This window comes from Pseudophryne corroboree, chromosome 3 (assembly GCF_028390025.1).
Source record: "Pseudophryne corroboree isolate aPseCor3 chromosome 3, aPseCor3.hap2, whole genome shotgun sequence".
NCBI lineage: Eukaryota > Metazoa > Chordata > Amphibia > Anura > Myobatrachidae > Pseudophryne > Pseudophryne corroboree.
The window spans coordinates 721,136,236-721,162,443 of NC_086446.1; the positions used below are offsets into that span (position 1 = coordinate 721,136,236).

Consider the following 26,208-nt stretch of genomic DNA (forward strand, 5'->3'; position numbering starts at 1 on the left):
AGAACTCCAGGTCCTCCTTAGCCAGGGTATCAAATTTGTAGGATTTTACCAACGTGTTTGCCCCTGACTAAATAGCCGCTCGGCAAAGTTGTAAAGCCGAGACCCCTCGGGCAGCCGCCCAAGATAAGCCCACCTTCCTTGTGGAATGGGCATTTACATATTTTGGCTGTGGCAGGCCTGCCACAGAATGTGCAAGCTGAATTGTATTACACATCCAACTAGCAATAGTCTGCTTAGAAGCAATAGCACCCAGTTTGTTGGGTGCATACAGGATAACAGCAAGTCAGTTTTCCTGACTCCAGCCGTCCTGGAACCTATATTTACAGGGCCCTGACAACATCTAGCAACCTGGAGTCCTCCAAGTCCCTAGTAGGCGCAAGGCACCAAAATAAGCTGGTTCAGGTGAAACACTGACACCACCTTAGGGAGAGAACTGGGGACGAGTCCGCAGCTCTGCCCTGTCCAAATGGACAACCAGATATGGGCTTTTTTGAGAAAAAAAACCACCAATTTGACACTCGCCTGGTCCAGGCCAGGGCCAAGAGCATGGTCACTTTTCATGTGAGATGCTTCAAATCCACAGATTTGACTGGTTTTTAAACCAATGTGATTTGAGGAATCCCAGAACTACGTTGATATCCCACAGTGCCACTGGAGGCACAAAAGGGGGTTGTATATGCAATACTCCCTTGACAAACTTCTGGACTTCAGGAACTGAAGCCACTTCTTTCTGGAAGGAAATCGACAGGGCCGAAATTTGAACCTTAATGGACCCCAATTTGAGGCCCATAGACGCTCCTGTTTGCAGGAAATGCAGGAATCGACCGAGTTGAAATTTCTTCGTGGGGCCTTTCTGGCCTCACACCACGCAACATATTTTAGCCACATGTGGTGATAATGTTGTGCGGTCACCTCCTTTCTGGCTTTGACCAGGGTAGGAATGACCTCTTCCGGAATGCCTTTTTCCCTTAGGATCCGGCGTTCCACCGCCATGCCGTCAAACGCAGCTGCGGTAAGTCTTGGAACAGACATGGTACTTGCTGAAACAAGTCCCTTCTTAGCGGCAGAGGCCATAAGTCCTCTGTGAGCATCTCTTGAAGTTCCGGGTACCAAGTCCTTCTTGGCCAATCCGGAGCCATGAGTATAGTTCTTACTCCTCTACGTCTTATAGGTCTCAGTACCTTAGGTATGAGAAGCAGAGGATGGAACACATACACCGACTGGTACATCCATGGTGTTACCAGAACGTCCACAGCTATTGCCTGAGGGTCTCTTAACCTGGCTTAATACCTGTCCCGTTTTTTGTTCAGACGGGACGCCATCATGTCCACCTTTGGTATTTCCCAACGGTTTACAATCATGTGGAAAACTTCCCGATGAAGTTTCCACTCTGCCGGGTGGAGGTCGTGCCTGCTGAGGAAGTCTGCTTCCCAGTTTCCATTCCCGGAATGAAACACTGCTGACAGTGCTATCACATGATTTTCCGCCAAGCGAAAAGTCCTTGCAGTTTTTGCCATTGCCCTCCTGCTTCTTGTGCCGCCCTGTCTATTTACGTGGGCGACTGCCGTGATGTTTTTCCCACTGGATCAATACCGGCTGACCTTGAAGCAGAGGTCTTGCTAAGCTTAGAGTATTATAAATTTACCCTTAGCTCCAGTATATTTATGTGGAGAAAAGTCTCCAGACTTGATCACACTCCCTGGAAATTTTTTCCTTGTGTGACTGCTCCCCAGCCTCTCGGGCTGGCCTCCGTGGTCACCAGCATCCAATCCTGAATGCCGAATCTGCGGCCCTCTAGAAGATGAGCACTCTGTAACCACCACAGGAGAGACACCCTTGTCCTTGGATATAGGGTTATCCGCTGATGCATCTGAAGATGCGATCCGGACCATTTGTCCAGCAGATCCCACTGAAAAATTCTTGCGTGAAATCTGCCGAATGGAATTGCTTCGTAGGAAGTCACCATCTTTACCAGGACCCTTGTGCAATGATGCACTGATTTTAGGAGGTTCCTGACTAGCTCGGATAACTCCGTGGCTTTCTCTTCCGGGAGAAACACCTTTTTCTGGACTGTGTCCAGAATCATCCCTAGGCACAGCAGACTTGTCGTCGGGATCAGCTGCGATTTTGGAATATTTAGAATCCACCCGTGCTGTTGTAGCAGTATCCGAGATAGTGCTACTCCGACCTCCAATTGTTCCCTGGACTTTGCCCTTATCAGGAGATCGTCCAAGTAAGGGATAATTAAGACGCCTTTTCTTCGAAGAAGAATCATCATTTCGGCCATTACCTTGGTAAAGACCCGGGGTGCCGTGGACAATCCAAACGGCAGCGTCTGAAACTGATAGTGACAGTTCTGTACCACGAACCTGAGGTACCCTTAGTGAGAAGGGCAAATTTTGGACATGGAGGTAAGCATCCCTGATGTCTCGGGACACTATATAGTCCCCTTCTTCCTGGTTCGTTATCACTGCTCTGAGTGACTCCATCTTGATTTGAACCTTTGTAAGTGTTCAAATTTTTTTAGATTTAGAATAGGTCTCACCTAGCCTTCTGGCTTCAGTACCACAATATAATGTGGAATAATACCCCTTTTCTTGTTGTAGGAGGGGTAATTTGATTATCACCTGCTGGGAATACAGCTTGTGAATTGTTTCCCATACTGCCTCCTTGTCGGAGGGAGACCTTGGTAAACCAGACTTCAGGAGCCTGCGAAGGGGAAACGTCTCGACATTCCAATCTGTACCCCTGGGATACTACATGTAGGATCCAGGGGTCCTGTACGGTCCCAGCGTCATGCTGAGAGCTTGGCAGAAGCGGTGGAACGCTTCTGTTCCTGGGAATGGGCTGCCTGCTGCAGTCTTCTTCCCTTTCCTCTATACCTGGGCAGATATGACTCTTATAGGGACGAAAGGACTGAGGCTGAAAAGACGGTGTCTTTTTCTGCAGAGATGTGACTTAGGGTAAAAACGGTGGATTTTCCAGCAGTTGCCGTGGCCACCAGGTCCGATGGACCGACCCCAAATAACTCCTCTTCCTTTATACGGCAATACACCTTTTTGCCGTTTGGAATCTGCATCACCTGACCACTGTCGTGTCCATAAACATCTTCTGGCAGATATGGACATCGCACTTACTCTTGATGCCAGAGTGCAAATATCCCTCTGTGCATCTCGCATATATAGAAAATGCATCCTTTAAATGCTCTATAGTCAATAAAATACTGTCCCTGTCAAGGGTATCAATATTTTTAGTCAGGGAATCCGACCAAGCCACCCCAGCTCTGCACATCCAGGCTGAGGGGATCGCTGGTCGCAGTATAACACCAGTATGTGTGTATATACTTTTTATGATATTTTCCAGCCTCCTGTCAGCTGGCTCCTTGAGGACGGCCCTATCTATAGACGGTACCGCCACTTGTTTTGATAAGCGTGTGAGCGCCTTATCCACCCTAAGGGGTGTTTCCCAACGCGCCCTAACTTCTGGCGGGAAAGGGTATACCGCCAATAATTTTCTATCGGGGGGAACCCACGCATCATCACACACTTCATTTAATTTATCTGATTCAGGAAAAACTACGGTAGTTTTTTCACATCCCACATAATACCCTCTTTTGTGGTACTTGTAGTATCAGAAATATGTAACACCTCCTTCATTGCCCTTAACGTGTGGCCCTAATAAGGAATACGTTTGTTTATTCACCGTCGACACTGGATTCAGTGTCCGTGTCTGTGTCGACCGACTAAAGTAAACGGGCGTTTTAAAACCCCTGACGGTGTTTCTGAGACGTCTGGACCGGTACTAATTGTTTGTCGGCCGTCTCATGTCGTCAACCGACCTTGCAGCGTGTTGACATTACCACGTAATTCCCTAAATAAGCCATCCATTCCGGTGTCGACTCCCTAGAGAGTGACATCACCATTACAGGCAATTGCTCCGCCTCCTCACCAACATCGTCCTCATACATGTCGACACACACGTACCGACACACAGCACACACACAGGGAATGCTCTGATAGAGGACAGGACCTACTAGCCCTTTGGAGAGACAGAGGGAGAGTTTGCCAGCACACACCAAAAACGTTATAATTATATAGGGACAACCTTATATAAGTGTTTTCCCTTATAGCATCTTTTATATATTTCTAACGCCAAATTAGTGCCCCCCCTCTCTGTTTTAACCCTGTTTCTGTAGTGCAGTGCAGGGGAGAGCCTGGGAGCCTTCCCTCCAGCCTTTCTGTGAGGGAAAATGGCGCTGTGTGCTGAGGAGATAGGCCCCGCCCCTTTTTCGGCAGGCTCGTCTCCCGCTCTTTAATGGATTCTGGCAGGGGTTAAATATCTCCATATAGCCCCCGGAGGCTATATGCGAGGTATTTTTAGCCAAAAAAGGTTTTCATTTGCCTCCCAGGGCGCCCCCCTCCCAGCGCCCTGCACCCTCAGTGACTGCCGTGTGAAGTGTGCTGAGAGGAAATGGCGCACAGCTGCAGTGCTGTGCGCTACCTTAAGAAGACTGAGGAGTCTTCTGCCGCCGATTCTGGACCTCTTCTCGTTTCAGCATCTGCAAGGGGGCCGGCGGCGAGGCTCCGGTGACCATCCAGGCTGTACCTGTGATCGTCCCTCTGGAGCTAATGTCCAGTAGCCAAAGAAGCCAATCCATCCTGCACGCAGGTGAGTTCACTTCTTCTCCCCTAAGTCCCTCGTTGCAGTGATCCTGTTGCCAGCAGGACTCACTGTAAAATAAAAAACCTAAGCTAAACTTTTCTAAGCAGCTCTTTAGGAGAGCCACCTAGATTGCACCCTTCTCGGCCGGGCACAAAAATCTAACTGAGGCTTGGAGGAGGGTCATAGGGGGAGGAGCCAGTGCACACCACCTGATCCAAAAGCTTTACTTTTTGTGCCCTGTCTCCTGCGGAGCCGCTATCCCCCATGGTCCTTTCAGGAACCCCAGCATCCACTAGGACGATAGAGAAATATATATGTAAGATGGCAGGCCGATATGGTTGGGCAATGTATGCTGACCGAAAAATAAGGCAATGTATGCTGCCCAGATGGGAAGGAGACAGCGCATTAGCACTGAGCTGATGCGCTGCGTGCTCAGGGGGACATCGCCGGAGGGTGAGCGAACCACTTCGGCAGACAAGATGTTCTTACGTCTTGCCGATGTGCCTTCTAGCTTCAACTCGGTAGTCATGTGAAGCGTTATAGAAGCACAATGCGTGCCGCTATAATACATTTACCCGCATATTCCTAACAAATAAACGAGTAGTGATACCCTAAGCCATAGGTTTTCAAACTCGGGGGCAGATGTATTAACCTGGAGAAGGCATAAGGAGGTGATAAACCAGTGATATGTGCAAGGTGATAAAGGCACCAGCCAATTAGATCCTAACTGTTAATTTACATATTAGAGCCTATTGGCTGGTGCCTTTATCACCTTGCACATATCACTGGTTTATCACTTCCTTATGCCGTCTCAAAGTTAATACATCTGCCCCTCGGCCCTTAGGACCCCAAACAGTTCACATTTTCCAGGTCACCTAGCAGGTGCACAAGTGTACTCATTACTCACAGACACTTGAAAAGATCCACAGCTGGTGCTAATTATTTCACTTGCAATTCTGTGAGGAGACCTGCAAAAAAAAAAAATCAACTTTTTTGTGATCCCGAGGACAGTGTTTGAGAACCTATGTCCCAAGCCACATGTTCTCAAACTCAGTCCTCAGGACCATGAACAGTTCACGTTTTCCAGGTCTCCTCACAGAAACATAAGTGAACTAATTAGCTCCACCTGTGGATATTTGAAAATGTGTCAGTGTGTAATGAATACACCTGTGCACCTGCTGGGTGATATGGAAACCATGATCTGTGTGGGGCCACGAGGACAGAGTTTGAGAATCACTGCAATAAGCCACTCTTTAGAGCTCATCTCAGTATATTAATTTATCCTGCTGCTCCAATTCATCATCATATCCTGGAGTGAACGGAAAGGGTTATTTTTGCCTATTATACAAGGTGGGGTAAGGACTCTGCCCATTGTAGATGGGTCACCACCAGCACTATTAATATTTCCTACTGGACCACAGGACTGTCCTGCTGAGTGCATTTCACCTGTACATGCTATCATATGAGGCAGCCAGCAGATGCATTGATTCAATTATTATAATTTATTTTAAAGGATTTCTACTTTAGAACTCTTCTTGAAAAGGGGGAAAACAAACATCCTAAAATACAGGGTGTCCCATCGGGGAAGAGTGGGGGGGGGGGGGGGGGGGGGGGGGAGGTAGCACTACCCCGGGGGGGGGGGGGGGCTAGAATACTTACACGATTCTGAGCATCAGGATACCGGTGTCGGTCTTATTACCGCCAGTCCTCCTTTCTATGTCTAATCCTGGTGCATTTGGGCACATCAATTTTACCAAATGAAGCAACAATTGAATTGCGCCCATTTGTATAGATGCCCGACAGGGGGCAGCGCAAACAATTGAATCAAAACCATGAAATTGGAAAACAAACTATGGGAAAATGTATGAAGCCATCTAGAGAGTGGACAAGTGGAAAAGGTGCCCACAGCAGCAAATTTGCTTTGAGGTAGCATTTATCAAGTACATTCTATAAAATTTATATAGGAGACAGAAACTTCTCTTTAGAAGTCTTGATAAATCTCCTCAACGTGTTATGTGTTTCAGCGCATTATCTTCAGCCAGCTGTCACAAAATTCACACACAGAGGGGGAAATTCAATTGTTTAATCGCGGGGCAATAATCAATTGTCTCCGTTATCACGCTAATCTCACCCATTAGTGTCATGTTCAGCCGTGTAAAGCGGCAAAACCCAACTAAATGAATGGGTGCGACACGAAGTCCCTTTTGGGTGACCAAACGGGCCACTTTTCGCGCATTTCAGCTCGCAGTACCAGGGAGGAAGTGAGCTGAAATAAAGGTCTCGCGTCTGCCGGCAGAAGCATTTGAATAGCTGTCAGTGGACGGGTGCAGGGACCTGCGATAACATTTGAATTCCACACCAGAGGGGAGAGAATTATTTAAGCACGAGTTCCTGTAGACATACTGCACAACACGATACTACGGGATATTGCTGGTATGAAGCCACTGCATGTTTTTGCATGCACTTTGCTTATTTTTACTATGTTTTCTGTACCATAATACCTGGAAGTGCACAGAGGAACACATCAGGCCAGGCTCCTACAGGACCTTGTGCTTAACTGAAACTTCCTCAAAGAGTAACTATTGTCCAAGCACACTCATAGTTCACAATAGGTACAACAGTGATATAGTTAAAGATGTGCATGTAACATCTACTCAATTAGAGGAGAGTCAAATAAATCAAGTGACATGGGAGCCAGTGGGAAGGATAATAAGAATTTACTTACCGATAATTCTATTTCTCGGAGTCCGTAGTGGATGCTGGGGTTCCTGAAAGGACCATGGGGAATAGCGGCTCCGCAGGAGACAGGGCACAAAAAAGTAAAGCTTTACTAGGTCAGGTGGTGTGCACTGGCTCCTCCCCCTATGACCCTCCTCCAGACTCCAGTTAGGTACTGTGCCCGGACGAGCATACACAATAAGGGAGGCATTTTGAATCCCGGGTAAGACTCATACCAGCCACACCAATCACACCGTACAACTTGTGATCTAAACCCAGTTAACAGTATGACAACAGAAAGGGCCTCTTAAAGATGGCTCCTTAACAATAACCCGAATTAGTTAACAATAACTATGTACAAGTATTGCAGATAATCCGCACTTGGGATGGGCGCCCAGCATCCACTACGGACTCCGAGAAATAGAATTATCGGTAAGTAAATTCTTATTTTCTCTATCGTCCTAAGTGGATGCTGGGGTTCCTGAAAGGACCATGGGGATTATACCAAAGCTCCCAAACGGGCGGGAGAGTGCGGATGACTCTGCAGCACCGAATGAGAGAACTCCAGGTCCTCCTTTGCCAGGGTATCAAATTTGTAAAATTTTACAAACGTGTTCTCCCCCGACCACGTAGCTGCTCGGCAGAGTTGTAATGCCGAGACCCCTCGGGCAGCCGCCCAAGATGAGCCCACCTTCCTTGTGGAGTGGGCTTTTACAGTTTTAGGCTGTGGCAGGCCTGCCACAGAATGTGCAAGTTGAATTGTGTTACAAATCCAACGAGCAATCGACTGCTTAGAAGCAGGTGCGCCCAACTTGTTGGGTGCATACAATATAAACAGCGAGTCAGATTTTCTGACTCCAGCCGTCCTTGCAATGTATATTTTTAAGGCTCTGACAACATCCAACAACTTGGAGTCCTCCAAGTCGCTAGTGGCCGCAGGCACCACAATAGGTTGGTTCAGATGAAATGCTGATACCACTTTAGGGAGAAAATGCGGACGAGTCCGCAGTTCTGCCCTATCCGAATGGAAGATTAGATAAGGACTTTTATAAGATAAAGCCGCCAATTCAGATACTCTCCTGGCAGAGGCCAGGGCTAGTAACATAGTCACTTTCAATGTGAGATATTTCAAATCCACCTTTTTCAATGGTTCAAACCAATGGGATTTGAGGAAATCTAAAACTACATTTAGATCCCACGGTGCCACCGGAGGCACCACAGGAGGCTGTATATGCAGTACTCCCTTGACAAAAGTCTGGACCTCAGGGACAGAGGCCAATTCTTTTTGGAAGAATATTGACAGGGCCGAAATTTGAACCTTAATGGATCCCAATTTGAGACCCATAGATAATCCTGATTGCAGGAAATGTAGGAAACGACCCAGTTGGAATTCCTCCGTCGGAACCCTCCGATCCTCGCACCACGCTACATATTTTCGCCAAATGCGGTGATAATGTTTCACGGTGACTTCCTTCCGTGCCTTAATCAAGGTAGGAATGACTTCTTCTGGAATGCCTTTCCCTTTTAGGATCTGGCGTTCAACCGCCATGCCGTCAAACGCAGCCGCGGTAAGTCTTGAAAAAGACAGGGACCCTGCTGTAGCAGGTCCCTTCTCAGAGGTAGAGGCCACGGTTCGTCCGTGAGCATCTCTTGAAGTTCCGGATACCAAGTCCTTCTCGGCCAATCCGGAACCACTAGTATTGTTCTTACTCTTCTTTGCCGTATGATCTTCAATACCTTTGGTATGAGCGGCAGAGGAGGAAACACATACACTGACTGGTACACCCAAGGAGTTACCAGTGCGTCCACAGCTATTGCCTGTGGATCTCTTGACCTGGCGCAATATTTGTCCAGTTTCTTGTTGAGGCGAGACGCCATCATGTCTACAATTGGTCTTTCCCAACGGTCTATTAACATGTTGAAGACTTCTGGATGTAGACCCCACTCTCCCGGATGAAGATCGTGTCTGCTGAGGAAGTCTGCTTCCCAGTTGTCCACGCCCGGGATGAACACTGCTGACAGTGCTATCACGTGATTCTCCGCCCAGCGAAGAATCTTGGCAGCTTCTGCCATTGCACTCCTGCTTCTTGTGCCGCCCTGCCTGTTTACATGGGCGACCGCCGTGATGTTGTCCGACTGAATCAACACCGGCTTTCCTTGCAGGAGAAGTTCCGCCTGGCTTAGAGCATTGTAGATTGCTCTTAGTTCCAGAATGTTTATGTGAAGAGACTTTTCCAGACTCGTCCATACTCCCTGGAAGTTTCTTCCTTGTGTGACTGCTCCCCAGCCTCTCAGGCTGGCGTCCGTGGTCACCAGGATCCAATCCTGAATGCCGAATCTGCGGCCTTCTAATAGGTGAGCCTTCTGCAACCACCACAGAAGTGACACCCTTGTCTTTGGTGACAGGGTTATTCGCAGGTGCATCTGCAGATGCGACCCTGACCATTTGTCCAACAGATCCCTTTGGAATATTCTTGCATGGAATCTGCCGAATGGAATTGCTTCGTAAGAAGCCACCATTTTTCCCAGGACTCTTGTGCATTGATGTACTGACACTTTTCCTGGTTTTAGGAGGTTCCTGACCAGATCGGATAACTCCTTGGCTTTTTCCTCTGGAAGGAAAACCTTTTTCTGAACCGTGTCCAGAATCATTCCTAGGAACAGCAGACGAGTTGTCGGGATTAAATGGGATTTTGGAATATTCAGAATCCACCCGTGTTGTCTTAGCACCTCTTGAGATAGTGCTAAAGCTGTCTCCAGCTGTTCTCTGGACCTTGCCCTTATTAGGAGATCGTCCAAGTATGGGATAACTAATACGCCTTTTCTTCGAAGAAGAATCATCATCTCGGCCATTACCTTGGTAAAGACCCGAGGCGCCGTGGACAATCCGAACGGCAGCGTCTGAAACTGATAGTGACAGTTTTGAACAATGAACCTGAGGTACCCCTGGTGTGCGGGGTAAATCGGAACGTGTAGATACGCATCCTTGATGTCCAAGGATACCATAAAGTCCCCTTCTTCCAGGTTCGCTATCACTGCTCTGAGTGACTCCATCTTGAACTTGAACTTTTTTATGTAGAGGTTCAAGGACTTCAGATTTAGAATAGGCCTTACCGAGCCATCCGGCTTCGGTACCACAAATAGAGTGGAATAATACCCCTTTCCTTGTTGTAATAGGGGTACTTTGACTATCACCTGCTGAGCGTACAGCTTGTGAATGGCTTCCAACACCCTCTCCCTTTCGGAAGAGACGGTTGGTAAGGCAGACTTCAGGAAACGATGAGGAGGATCCGTCTCTAATTCCAACCTGTACCCCTGAGATATTATCTGCAGGATCCAGGGGTCTACCTGCGAGTGAGCCCACTGCGCGCTGTAATTTTTGAGACGGCCCCCCACTGTCCCCGAGTCCGCTTGAGAGGCCCCAGCGTCATGCTGAGGTTTTTGCAGGAGCCGGGGAGGGCTTCTGTTCCTGGGAAGGAGCTGCCTGTTGGTGTCTCTTCCCTCTTCCTCTGCCTCGTGGCAGGTACGACAAGCCCTTTGCTCTCTTATTTTTGTAGGAGCGAAAAGGCTGCGGTTGAAAGGTCGGTGCCTTTCTCTGTTGGGGAGTGACTTGAGGTAAAAAAGTGGATTTCCCGGCAGTAGCCGTGGCCACCAAGTCTGATAGACCAACTCCAAATAACTCCTCCCCTTTATACGGCAAAACCTCCATGTGACGTTTTGAATCCGCATCGCCTGTCCACTGTCGTGTCCATAAGGCTCTTCTGGCTGAAATGGACATAGCACTCACCCGAGATGCCAGTGTGCAAATATCCCTCTGTGCATCACGCATATAGATAAATGCATCCTTTATTTGTTCTAACGACAGTAAAACATTGTCCCTATCTAGGGTATCAATATTTTCAATCAGGGATTCTGACCAAACTACTCCAGCACTGCACATCCAGGCAGTTGCTATAGCTGGTCGTAGTATAACACCTGCATGTGTGTATATATTCTTTTGAATAACTTCCATCTTTCTATCTGATGGATCCTTAAGTGCGGCCGTCTCAGGAGAGGGTAACGCCACTTGTTTGGATAAGCGTGTGAGCGCCTTGTCCACCTTAGGGGGTGTTTCCCAGCGCGCCCTAACCTCTGGCGGGAAAGGGTATAATGCCAATAACTTTTTTGAAATTATCAACTTTTTATCAGGAGCAACCCACGCTTCATCACACACGTCATTTAATTCTTCTGATTCAGGAAAAACTGTTTGTAGTTTTTTCACACCATACATAATACCCTGTTTTACGGTATCTGTAGTATCAGCTAAATGTAACGTCTCCTTCATTGCCAAAATCATATAACGTGTGGCCCTACTGGAAAATACGTTTGAATTTCTACCGTCGTCACTGGAATCAGTGCCCGTGTCTGGGTCTGTGTCGACCGACTGAGGCAAAGGGCGTTTTACAGCCCCTGACGGTGTTTGAGGCGCCTGGACAGGCATTAATTGATTGTCCGGCCGCCTCATGTCCTCAACTGACTGTTTAAGGGAAGATAAACCATCACGTAATTCCACAAATAAAGGCATCCATTCTGGTGTCGACCCCCTGGGGGGTGACATCTGCATATTTGGCAATTGCTCCGCCTCCACACCAATATCGTCCTCATACATGTCGACACCACGTACCGACACACACCGCAAACTCACAGGGAATGCTCTAATGAAGACAGGACCCACTAGCCCTTTTGGGGAGACAGAGGGAGAGTCTGCCAGCACACACCACAAAGCGCTATATATACAAGGGATATCCTTATATTAAGTGCTCCCTTATAGCTGCTTTAATATATATATATATATAGCCATTAATGTGCCCCCCCTCTCTGTTTTACCCTGTTTCTGTAGTGCAGTGCAGGGGAGAGACCTGGGAGCCGTTCTGACCAGCGGAGCTGTGACAGAAAATGGCGCCGTGTGCTGAGGAGATAGGCCCCGCCCCTTTTTCGGCGGGTTCTTCTCCCGCTATTTTTCCAGTCAGGCAGGGGTTAAATATCTCCATATAGCCCCTATGGGCTATATGTGAGGTATTTTTAGCCTTGTATAAGGTTTATATTTGCCTCTCAGAGCGCCCCCCCCCAGCGCTCTGCACCCTCAGTGACTGCCCAGTGAAGTGTGCTGAGAGGAAAATGGCGCACAGCTGCAGTGCTGTGCGCTACCTTATGAAGACTGAGGAGTCTTCAGCCGCCGGTTTCCGGACCTCTTCACGCTTCAGCATCTGCAAGGGGGTCGGCGGCGCGGCTCCGGGACCGGACTCCACGGCTGGGCCTGTGTTCGATCCCTCTGGAGCTAATGGTGTCCAGTAGCCAAGCAGCAAATCCACTCTGCATGCAGGTGAGTTTACTACTTTCCCCCTAAGTCCCACGTTGCAGTGATCCTGTTGCCAGCAGGACTCACTGTAAAGAAAAAAACCTAAACTAAACTTTCTCTAAGCAGCTCTTTAGGAGAGCCACCTAGATTGCACCCTTCTCGTTCGGGCACAAAATCTAACTGGAGTCTGGAGGAGGGTCATAGGGGGAGGAGCCAGTGCACACCACCTGACCTAGTAAAGCTTTACTTTTTTGTGCCCTGTCTCCTGCGGAGCCGCTATTCCCCATGGTCCTTTCAGGAACCCCAGCATCCACTTAGGACGATAGAGAAATCTACTTTGCAGATAAACAGTTTCTCATACTACCAAAACCATCAATGGACAATTTGTTTACAAAACGGCATCAAGGAAACACGTTTAACACAAGATATTGTACACAACATACTTTTACAGTGAAAATGTCTACTATATGTATCTTAGGCATGACAGGAAAAATATACACTCCAATAGATAGTATCACATTTTTATTTTAGTTGTCTTAATGATCATTGAACAAGCATCTCTCATACAGAGTAGTGTCAGTATTGAGAACAAGGTCTGTTAAGTTTCACTCAGTGACCAGGAGCTATTCTATTGGGGTGTGCGACCAGTCCTATACTGGTTGCAGCGGACGAATTCTCGCGCCCAAATGTACGGGATTAACCAGCATTAGGCCATTTCTCCAGTGTTGGGTGTGTACAGTTAAGACATGACATGCCCCAAATACCTGTCACCTACTTTACGTGGATTCCTGCTCGCACCTTAGGAGGGTATGCGCAGAAGTGCAGCCTTAGGCTGGTCGCACAAAAGAATGAAATAGCTCCTCGTCACTTTAGACGGGAGTTATTAACAATTGAATTGCCCTCCCAAAAAAGTTTGGAGCCAGAATGTTTCTCAGCCACTAAAGCTGGCTATACACTTATACGACTTCTCGAAGGGGAGAAGTCACATACGATTACCCTTGAACTGCCCGGCAGCAGGATCGCATATGATACATTGGGGTCAATTCTATTCGGCAACTAAAGAATAGCGCCGGGAATTAGCTCCCGACGCTATTCAATTCAGCTAAAGTTAAGTCGGCGATGTCCCGTTCTCGCCGACTTAACAGGTAGTTTTGTCGGGAGAACGGGCATTCTCCGACTTAACTACCCGGCGCAAGGCCGATTCCCGACAGAATCAGCCTCGAGCCGGCCGCGAGGCAGCACTTTTGTCGGGTTTCTTCTCTCATCCCCCGGGGATGAGAGAAGAATTCCCGACAATTGCGGGCAACTAGCAGCAGAATTGAATAGCGTCGGGAGCTAATTCCCGGCGCTATTCTTTAGTTGCCGAATAGAATTGACCCCATTGTATGCAGTCCTTTTGCACATGATGTATCATATGCGACCCCAGCCAAGCCTGCCTATATGATATAGCTATAGTACAGTACTTCTGATCTAGGGGCTCCGATCCCAGGGGGTCTGCGCATCGGATCGGAGGTAAAACGCATGCCATTTGCCAGTTTTCATCTGATTAATCGGCCCGAAACATCAGAATCGGATTAAATCAGCAATATCGCACTAGTGTATGGGCACCTTAACAATACTGTAGTGGATAGGTCGCCAATGTAAATGCACTGCTTAAGAACTATATGCACATTATATTTTCCAGTCTGAAGAACGTGGGACACCGTACCAAAAATTCTATATACATAATTAAGAACGCCAGTTTTTAAATGAAAATAAATAAATAAAATCCATTGGCTTGTTCACTTTAACAAGGTTAGAATACTGAAAATAACAGGGGTGGAGAGCCTCTGGTAAATGACAGGTTTGCATTAGTCACTGAACTCTATCCACCCCACCACCCTATCTTTAATGTTAGTATTATGATATAAGACTATGAATCTAGTCCACCATATCTGCTCAATAGGTAAGTACACACACATTACATACCCACTTAATATGTACCCGCATTTACTTATGCATTGTAACCAATATATACACACACATATATAAAGTGTCTGGATTAATGCAAGGAACTTCATGTGGCATATGCTGCCCTGAAACTTGAGCCTCATCCGAAGCCAATAAAACAGACTTGACACTAGCATAAGTGGGCAAGTCTGGTGCTGCTATAACAAGCAATTAAACCCACACAAACAAGAATTAAAAAAAAAAAGCACAATAAAAGCACCCTGTTTTGCACATACAAGCCATGCAGGTTTCCCAGCATGCACAAACTACCACTTATTTCCCACGTGACATCACTGCCTCTAATCAAACAACTACACACCCTCTGGTTTCATACTGGAAGTTATGAATGAACCACAAAGACGAGAGGCTGCTCTCCATCCATAAACAACCACTGCTCTGTGGTGACTATGCTGGATGCGGCCTGGCCTGGAGGGCTGCAGTACTGAAATACTACTGACCTAGAGCAGGGATAGGCAACATACAGCACACCATCTGCTATGGTACTACAAAACCCAGCATGTCTTGCCATCATTTAGATTTTAGGTCATTCTATGATGTATAGTACCACAGCAGCTGGAGTGCCAAGCGTTGCCTACCTCCTAGCATAGAGGATGTCCTCTCTGGACATTGGCAAATCAAAGCTTGGTCGCTGGCAGCACAAAAGCAGCATCACCCTACTGTCCTCCCCTCCTCCTCCTAGCAGTGGGCACAGAGCTGGGTGCCAAGCCCTGACCCCTTACAATAGCATCATTACCCACTGGGTGCCAGGCCCAGACCCATTACAGTAGCAGCATCACCCACTGGGTGCCAGGGTAAGACCACCAGACCCTTTACAGTTGCAGCAGTTCCCCTGCTGTCCTCCCAGCAGCGGGCACAGAGCAACACATGTCACGGCCCAAGGAGTGCCTGCAGCGGCTCACCCACTGGGTGCCAGGCCCAGACCCATTACAGTAGCAGCGTCACCCACTGGGTGCCAGGGTAAGACCACCAGACCCTTTACAGTTGCAGCAGTTCCCCTGCTGTCCTCCCAGCAGCGGGCACAGAGAAACACATGTCACGGCCCACAGGAGTGCCTGCAGCGGCTCACCCACTGGGTGCCAGGCCCAAACCCATTACAGTAGCAGCGTCACCCAGTGGGTGCTAGGCCCATAACCCCATACCCATTAAAGCAGCAGCATCACCCACTGTGTGCCAGCCCCAGACCCATTACAGTAGTAGCATTCCCTTCCTACTCCTCCTAGCAGCAGGCGCAGAACAATACACGTCATGGCAACATAGGAGTGCCTGCAGCGGCTCACCCACTGGGTGCCGGGCCCAGACCCATTACAGTAGCAGCATCACCCAGTGGGTGCCAGGCTCATAACACAAGACCCATCAGTAGCAGCATCCCCCTGCTGCCCCCCCCCCTCCTTCCAGCAGCGGGCACAGAACAATATACGTCACAGCAACCCAGGAGTGCCTGCAGCGGCTCACCCACTGGGTGCCAGGCCAAGACCCATTACCATAGCAGCGTCACCCAGTGGGTGCCAGGCCCATAACCCCACACTTTTTACAGTAGCATCACCCATTGTGTGCCAGGCCCAGACCCATTACAGTAGCAGCATCCCCCTGCCGTGCTCCCCCTCCTTCTCCCAGCAGCGGGCATAGAGCAATGCATGTCACGGCCCACAGGAGTGCCTGCAGCTGCAGTGGCTCACCCACTGGGTGCCAAACCCATTACAGTAGCAACGTCACCCAGTGGGTGCTAGGCCCATAACCCCACACCCACTAAAGTAGCAGCATCACCCACTGTGTGCCAGGCCCAGACCCATTACAGTAGCAGCATCCCCCCTCCTACTCCTTCCAGCAGCAGGCACAGAATAGTACACATCACGGCAACCCGGGAGCACCTGCAGCGGCTCAACCACTGAGTGCCGGGCACAGACCCACTAAAGTAGCAGCATCACCCAGTGGCTGCCAGGCCCATAACCCCAGACCCATCAGTAGCAGCATCCCCCTGCTGTCCTCCCCCATCCCTCTCTCAGCAGCGGGCGCAGGGCAATACACGTCACGGCAACCCGGGAGTGCCTGCAGCAGCTCAACCAGTGGGTGCCAGGCCCATAACCCCAGACCTACTACAGTAGCAGCATCACCCAGTGGGTGCCAGGCCCATAACCCCAAACCTATTACAGAAGCAGCATCACCGAGTGGGTGCCAGGCCCATAACCCCAGACCCATCAGTAGCAGCATCCTCCTGCTGTCCCCCCCCCTCCCAGCAGCGGGCGCAGAGCAATACACGTCACGGCAACCCGGGAGTGCCTGCAGCGGCTCACCCAGTCTCACCCAGTGGGTGCCAGGCACGTAACCCCAGACCTATTACAGTAGCAGCAGCATCACCCAGTGGGTGCCAGGCCCATAACCCCAGACCTACTACAGTAGCAGCAGCATCACCCAGTGGGTGCCAAGCCCATAACTCCAGACCTATTACAGTAGCAGCATCACCCAGTGGGTGCCAGGCCCATAACTCCAGACCTATTACAGTAGCAGCAGCATCACCCAGTGGGTGCCAGGCCCATAACCCCAGACCTATTACAGTAGCAGCAGCATCACCCAGTGGGTGCCAGGCCCATAACCTCAGACCCATCAGTAGCAGCATCCCCCTGCTGTCCTACCCCCTCCTCCTCCCAGCAGCGGGCGCAGAGCAATACACGTCACGGCCCCCAGGAGTGCCTGCAGCTGCAGTGGCTCACCCACTGGGTGCCGGGCCCAGACCCATTACAACATGAGAAAAGTTGGAAAATCAGAGTCTCCAGTCTGCTGTACCGACCTTCCGCCACATCCTCGTCTATGGCCCCCTTCACCTGGGAGAAGCACCACTGGAAGTCGTTCCCTCCGCCCGCTCCTGCAAGACAAGAGAAACACATCCGGTGAGAGGGAGCCCTGGTCTGGCCGGTCCCCCAACGCCACCCCCCGGCCCCGTGCTGGCGAGCAGGCCGCAGCCTCCTCCTCCTGTGTTATGTACCTGCCATGGCTGCTGCCCTCTAGGACCAGGCCTCCCTCTCCGGGCGTCGCTGAGGAGGAGGAGGACGGGGAGGGTTCGCCCTTCACACTCGCTCAGTGCCCTCCCCCCTGCTGTGGAGCTCGGCTGGCGGCGGCTGCTGCCGGTGAGGAAGGAAGGAGGGGCCGGGCGCTGCAGTTCTCAGGAGCCGCTCTCGGCTGCTCCGGGATGGGGCTACAAAATGGCGCACATCGCTCGTCGGCATGATTCGGTGACGTCATTTAACCCTCCGGCCGCCGGGCGCGGCACAGTGCTGTCACACAGCGGCGGTGGCGGCCTGGGCCCTCCCCTGGGCGGCACCGACGGGGTTACACGGGCGGCTGCTGCTGTGTGAGCGGCGAATACGTTCTGTCAGCGGCTGAGGGTTCGCACTAATGTCGGGACACCCGCACTATTCCGTGCCAGGTGTGTGTAGGTTCTGTCATGACTAGTGCAATATACAGCCCCATATGCTAAACAGGCCTCCTCCTCACACACATTCATTCATTCATCACGAGAAATCGGGACACTCAGTAAGCCCCGCCTCCAAAACGATGCACTTTATCGGGAAACTCCTCCCACTTTGGCTTTAGCGCCGCCCCTTTTCTGGTCCATGGTTCGGGACTGTCTCGCAGAAAGGGAATGGGCAGCATGTACTTCTCCAGTGGCATCAGCTAGCCAAGAGACAGGCATCAAACATCGATGGTTTGCTTCCGATGGCGGAATCTAACAGTCCACGCCGCTCAGCTCATTTGCGGCCCACCCCAACATATTCATCAATGGTTTCTGTAAAAATTGACCCTCTATAGCAGAGGTTCTCAAACTCGGTCCTCGGGGGCCCACACAGTGCATGTTTTGCAGGTAACCCAGCAGGTGCACAGGTGTATTAATTACTCACTGACACATTTTAAAAGGTCCACAGGTGGAGCTAATTATTTCACTTGCGATTCTGTGAAGAGACCTGCAAAACATGCACTGTGTGGGCCCCCGAGGACCGAGTTTGAGAACCTCAGTGCTCTATGGTTTCATTGTGGATGTCCATCCCAAAGCTAGCCTGCCACCTTAGCTGGAAGACCACATTCATTTTGTACCTCCGGTATAGTATATGCTGCTATCAGGGATGGACTGGCCCACAGGGGTACAGGGAAAACCACCGGTGGGCCCCCCTGGCTGGCGGGCCCACCAGCCCCTCTAGGGATCATATTCCAGTCTGTGCCATTGAATTATAAATTATACATACAGTATGTTACCTTATACTGCACAGAACTATGGTATATTTTCTACAGGGCATTGCTGTTATTAATCTGGTACTTTATCATGCTTAGACTAGCAGTATTTGCTATATATACAGTCAGGTCAATAAATATTGGGACATCGACACAAATCTCATATTTTGGGCTTTAAAAACACCACCACAATGGATTTGAAAGGAAACAAACAAGATGTGCTTTAACTGCAGACTTTCCGCTTTAATTTGGGGGTATTTACATCCAAATCAGGTGAACGGTGTAGGAATTACAACGGTTTCTATATGTGCCTCCCACTGTTTAAGGGACCAAAAGTAATGGGACAAACTAAACAATCCTAAATCAAACTTTCACTTTTTAATACTTTCTTGCAAATCCTTTGCAGTCAATTACAGCCTGAAGTCTGGAACGCATAGACATCACCAGACGCTGGGTTTCATCCCTGGTGATGCTCTGCCAGGCCTCTACTGCAATTGTCTTCAGTTCATGCTTGTTCTTGGGGCATTTTCCCTTCAGTTTTGTCTTCATCAAGTGAAATGCATGCTCAATCGGATTCAGGTCAGGTGATTGACTTGGCCATTGCATAACATTCCACTTATTTGCCTTAAAAAACTCTTTGGTTGCTTACGCAGTATGCTTCGGGTCATTGTCCATCTGCACTGTGAAGCGCCGTCCAATGAGTTCTGAAGCATTTGACTGAATATGAGCAGGTAATATTGCCCGAAACACTTCAAAATTCATCCTGCTGCTTTTGTCAGTAGTCACATTGGCCCTCATTCCGAGTTGTTCGCTCGGAGATTTTCATCGCATCGCAGTGAGAATTCTCTTAGTGCGCATGCGCAATGTTCGCACTGCGACTGCGCCAAGTAACTTTACTATGAAGAAAGTAATTTTACTCACGGCTTTTTCATCGCTCCGACGTTCGCATTGTGATTGACAGGAAATGGGTGTTACTGGGCGGAAGCAAGGCGTTTTATGGGCGTGTGGCTGAAAACGCTACCGTTTCCGGAAAAAACGCAGGAGTGGCCGGAGAAACGGTGGGAGTGCCTGGGCGAACGCTGGGTGTGTTTATGACGTCAGCCAGGAACGAAAAGCACTGAACTGATCGCACAGGCAGAGTAAGTCTGAAGCTACTCAGAAACTGCTAACTCGTTTGTAATCGCAATATTGCGCGTACGTCGGTCGCAATTTTAAGAAGCTAAGATTCACTCCCAGTAGGCGGCGGCTTAGCGTGTGTAACTCTGCTACATTCGCCTTGCGACCGATCAACTCGGAATGAGGGCCATTATCAATAAATACAAGGGAACCAGTTCCATTGGCTGCCATACATGCCCACACCATGACACTACCAACACCATGCTTCACTGATGAGGTGGTATGATTTGGATCATGAGCAGTTCCTTTCCTTCTCCATACTCTTCTCGTCCCATCACTCTGGTACAAGTTGATCTTTGTCTCATCTGTCCATAAGATGTTGTTCCAGAACTGTAAAGGCTTTTTTAGATGTTGTTTGGCAAACTCTAATCTGGTCTTCCTGTGTTTATGGCTCACCAATGGTTTACATCTTGTGGTGAACCCTCTATATTCACTCTTGTGAAGTCTTCTCTTGATTGTTGACTTTGACACATATACACCTACCTCCTGGAGAGTGTTCTTGATCTGGGCAACTGTTGTGAAGGGTTTTTTCTTCACCTGGGAAATAATTCTCTGTCATCCACCACAGTTGTTTTCCGTGGTCTTCTGGGTCTTTTGGTGTTGCTGAGCTCTCCGGTGCGTTCTTTCTTTTTAAGAATGTTCCTAACAGTTGATTAAGCCACACCTAATGTTTTTGCTATCTCTCTGATGGGTTTGATTTGATTTTTCAGCAATGATGGCTTGCTTCACTGATAGTGGCCGCTCTTTGGATCTCATATTGAGAGTCGACAGCAACAGATTCCAAATGCAAATGTCACACCTGGAATCTACTCCAGACCTTTTACCTGCTTAATTGCTGATGAAATAACGAGGGACTAGCCCACTCCTGTCCATGAAATAGCTTTTGAGTTGATTGTCCCATTACTTTTGGTCCCTTAAAAAAATGGGAGGCACATATAGAAACAGTTGTAATTCCTACACCGTTCACCTGATTTGGATGTAAATACCCCCAAATTAAAGCAGAAAGTCTACAGTTAAAGCACATCTTGTTTGTTTCATTTCAAATCCATTGTGGTGGTGTATAGAGCCCAAAATATGAGAATTGTGTCGATGTCCCAATATTTATGGACCTGACTGTATTTATCAAGGGGCCGAGACCATGCACTCTAATAGTTAGACAAGTCTATGTGGTGGTTGGCCACACCCCTTCTGGAGACTCCCATACCCCTAAACATTGGCCCCTACCACTGCATCCCCCAGTGGGCCCATCATGCCCCAGTCCGACACTGGCTGCTATTAATATTAACAGTTACCTACAGTATATAGGGCACATATATTCCGCAGCGCTTTACAGAAACTATTTCAGTCATTCACTCGTTTCAGTCCCTGCCCCAGTGTAGTTTACAGTGTATAATCCCTACCCTACCAAGTGGGCACACATATACATAGTTACATAGTTGTTGAGGTTGAAAAAAGACAATTGTCCATCGAGTTCAACCTATAGTGCTATATGCTGCATTATCTCCAATTTACTTATAACCTGCTATTTTCTGCTAAAATTTGTCTAGTCCTTTCTTAAATGCCTCCATTGAATCCGACATTACCACTCTCTCTGTCAGTGAATTCCATAAACTCACAGTCCGCACTGTGAAGAAACCTTTCCTACGCTTGGTCTTAAACTTCCTCCCCTCCAACCTAAGGGGATGACCACGTGTCCTGTGTACAGAGCTCTTAATAAGTAAATCGTCTGAAAGTTCCTATGTCAACTATGGGTTCGATTCAATTCACCGACAGTTGAATAGCGCCGGGAATTAGCTCCCGGCGCTATTCAATACAGCGCCAAGTGACATTCAATTGTCAGGAATTCTTCTCTCACCCCCAGGGGATGAGAGAGGAAATCCGACAAAAGTGCTGCCGCGTGGCCGGCGCAAGGCTGATTCTGTCGGGAATCAGCATCATGGCGGGGAGTTAAGTCGGAGAATGCCCGTTCTCCCGACAAATCAACCTGTTAAATCCGGGAAAATGGGCATTTGCCGACTTGAGCTGAATTGAATAGCACCGGGAGTTTATTCCTGGCGCTATTCAACTGTCGGTGAATTGAATCGACCCCTATGTCTTTTTTATAGTGCGGAGACCAAAATTGTACACAGTATTCTAGATGGGGCCGTAACAATGCTTTATACAGTGGCAGGATTACACTTTCATCCCTGGTCTCTCATTTCCCATTTTATGCATGCTAATACCCTATTGGTCTTTACTGCAGCATCTCGACATTGCGAACTACTGATAAGTCTATTGTTAATGATCATCCCCAAATCTTTCTCCAATAATGATTTTCCAAGAATTACCACGTTCACTGTATAGATTGCCTGTTTGTTTTTGATCCCAAAATGCATAACTTTACATTTCTCTATATTGAGCCTCATACAGGTTGAGTCTCCCTTATCCAAAATGCTTGGGACCGGAGGTATTTTGGATATGGGATTTTTCCGTATTTTGGAATAATTGCATACCATAATGAGATATCATGGCAATGGGACCTAAATCTAAGCACAGAATGCATTTATGTTTTATATGCACCTTATACACACAGCCGGAAGGTCATTTTAGCCAATATTTTTTATAACTTTCTGCATTAAACAAAGTGTGTCTACATTCACACAATTCATTTATGTTTCATATACACCTTTTACACACAGCCTGAAGGTAATTTAATACAATATTTTTAATAACTTTGTGTATTAAACAATGTTTGTGTACATTGAGCCATCAGAAAACAAAGGTTTCAATATCTCACTCTCACTCAAAAAAGTCCGTATTTCGGAATATTCCGTATTTTGGAATATTTGGATATGGGATACTCAACCTGTATTCCACTTTGTTGCCCAACACCCCAGTTTAGTTAAATCGTTCTGAGAGAATCAATGTCCTGATCTGATCTAATTTTCCTACACAGTTTAGCATCATCCGCAAAAATTGATACTTTACTCTCAATACCATTTCCTATATCATTTATAAATATATTAAACAGCAGTGGGCCTAGTACAGACCCTTGAGGTACACCACTTAATACTTTAGCCCAACTCGAAAATGTTCCATTGACTATCACTTGCTATTCTCTATTTTCCAACCAATGTTTGACCCAAGTACAAATGCTGTCACCAAGACACAACCTCGTGTGAGGTACTGTGTCGAAGGCTTTTGCAAAATCTAAAAAGACCACATCCACAGCATTTCCCTTGTCTAAATTTGCACATCTTCATAGAAGTTAATTAAGTTAGTTTGATTAACTGTGGTTATCTCTTTGTCTGAAGTCAATTAACCTACCAACATGTTTTCCAAGTGTGGGAGGAATCTAGAGTACCCAGAGGAAGCCCAGAACATTCAATCCTCCACACAGATAGTGCCGGTTCCGGTATGAAAGATAGATAGTGTCTAGTTAGACAGTCAATAGATAGACACCATATGTTAGATGGACATTAGGTCGACAGGGTCAAAAGGTCGACAGGGTCAAAAGGTCGACATGGAAAAGGTCGACAGGTCAAAAGGTCGACAAGTCAAAAGGTCGACAGGGTCAAATGGTCGACATGGGAAAGGTCGACAGGTCGAAAGGTCGACAGGGTCAAAAGGTCGACATGGAAAAGGTCGACATGAAAAAGGTAGACACCATGTTTTTTGCATTTTTCTGGTTTGTGTGGATAGTTTTGTCATCTGGGACCCCCAATTGTAGAAAGGCATACCCTCGCGGGGCTCGCTTCGCTCGCCACGCTTCGGGCACGGTGGCTCGCTGCGCTCGCCACAAGGTTTATAACCAACTCTATGCCGACATGGATAGAGAAAGTATGAAATAATCCAAAAACATGTTAAATTTTAAAAAAAACATTTGTCTATCTTTTTTATGTCGACCATTTTCATGTCGACCTTTTGACCCTGTCGACCCTTTGACCTGTCGACCTTTTGACTTGTCGACCTTTTCAATGTCGACCTTTTGACCATGTCGACTTTTTGACTTGTCGACCTTTTGATCTGTCGACCTTTTCCATGTCGACCTTTTGACCCTGTCGACCTTTTGACCCTGTCGACCTAATGTCCATCTAACATATGGTGTCTATCTATTGACTGTCTAACTAGACACTGTCTATCTATCAAATGGATAGGGATAGTGCCATGGTCAGATATCAAACTCATGACTTCAGGGATGCAAATACAGTAATGCTAACCACTAAGCCAACCATGTCAAATTTTTAAATAGTACTCAACATGGATTATTACAGTTTTCTCCCACTTCCCCACTGAAGTGGGTTGTCAGGGACTTTTATGACGTAGTTAGTGGTGAACTGCATAGTTCTGACAATTGGGCATATGCATCAACGCTTGGAGAGAGAGAAAGTGGAGAAAGAAAAAGTACCAACCAATCAGTTCCTTACTGTCACTTTACAGACTGTGTTTGAAAAATGACAGGAGCTGATTGGTTGGTACTTTTTCTCTCTCCACTTTATCTCTCTCCAAGCATTGATGCATATCACTCGGGTTCAGTGTAAACGGGGCTGACCTGGGAATAACCCGGATCCAAGGTGCAGTGTAAACAGGGTCTGACGCGGGTTGAAACCGTGTCATAAAACCTGGGTCAGACCTGCGTTTTTGGTGTAAAAGTGGTATAAGTTCCTCTTCATCTGCGACCTTGTACACGAATAGAACTAATTACTGTGCTGTCACAGTCGCAGTCCAGCATGTGTAGTACACTGTGTGTTTCACTGTGCCTGCAATGCAAATAAGTTGCATAATTTAAAGAACAGGAAGTTACACTACACCTCTCAGAGCGGCTCGGTCGTGCTGGGTGTTTTGCACTGTATGGTACATAGATGCTACCTGTATGAAAACATCTGTAGATTTGCCTAGGTGTAAATTACTCTATTCTTTCTGCCCACTTTTTATGATTTGCTGCTGTCTTCAAATCAGGTGCTGCTGCTATCTCCAAATCAGGTGCTACTGCGCAGTGTCATCGTCGTCGTCTCCCCCCCCCCCCCCTCCTCCCAGCGCCCCGTCCCGCCCACATAATTTACAGATGGGTCCACGGTTATCTTGGCTAGTTTGCTGTGCCTAGGCACAACATGGTTTCTCTGCCGTCCTAAGTGGATGCTGGGACTCCGTAAGGACCATGGGGAATAGCGGCTCCGCAGGAGACTGGGCACAACTAAAAGAAAACTTTTGGTCTAACTGGTGTGCACTGGCTCCTCCCTCTATGACCCTCCTCCAGACTTCAGTTAGAATCTTGTGTCCAGCTGAGCTGGATGCACACTAGGGGCTCTCCTGAGCTCCTAGAAAAGAAAGTATATTTTAGGTTTTTTATTTTCAGTGAGATCTGCTGGCAACAGACTCACTGCTACGAGGGACTAAGGGGAGAAGAAGCGAACCTACCTGCTTGCAGCTAGCTAGGGCTTCTTAGGCTACTGGACACCATTAGCTCCAGAGGGATCGAACACAGGACCCGACCTCGATCGTCCGGTCCCGGAGCCGCGCCGCCGTCCCCCTTACAGAGCCAGAAGCATGAAGATGGTCCGGAAAATCGGCGGCAGAAGACTTTGGTCTTCAACAAGGTAGCGCACAGCACTGCAGCGGTGCGCCATTGCTCCTCATGCACACCTCACACTCCGGTCACTGATGGGTGCAGGGCGCTGGGGGGGAGGGGGGGGGGGGCGCCCTGAGCAGCAATATTAATACCTTGGCTGGCTAAAAATCACAATATATAGTCCCAGAGGCTATATACGTGATAAATACCCCTGCCAGAATCCATAAAAAAGCGGGAGAAAAGTCCGCCGAAAAAGGGGCGGGGCTATCTCCCTCAGCACACTGGCGCCATTTTTCCCTCACAGCTCCGCTGGAAGGATCGCTCCCTGGCTCTCCCCTGCAGTTTCAAGCTACAAAAGGGTAAAAAAGAGAGGGGGGGCACTAAATTTAGGCGCAGCAATATATATATATAAGCAGCTATAAGGGAAAACACTCAGTTATAGTGTTAATCCCTGTGTTATATAGCGCTCTGGTGTGTGCTGGCATACTCTCTCTCTGTCTCCCCAAAGGGCTTTGTGGGGTCCTGTCCTCTGTCA

The 26,208-nt window shown here is 48.2% G+C and overlaps 1 protein-coding gene across 1 annotated transcript in view; it reads right to left on the reverse strand.

Annotated features, from left to right (window-relative positions):
• The window catches only part of PPP2R2D (protein phosphatase 2 regulatory subunit Bdelta), a 163,120-nt gene extending 144,869 nt beyond the window's left edge, over positions 1-18,251 (reverse strand). The window contains exons 1-2 of the mRNA XM_063962189.1: positions 17,709-18,251; positions 17,514-17,588 (exon numbers count right to left, since the gene is read on the reverse strand). Coding sequence (XP_063818259.1) covers positions 17,514-17,588; positions 17,709-17,715 — 82 coding nt within the window. The 5' untranslated portion in view covers positions 17,716-18,251. The remainder of the gene's footprint in view (positions 1-17,513; positions 17,589-17,708) is intronic.
• Positions 18,252-26,208: the final 7,957 nt, after the last annotated feature.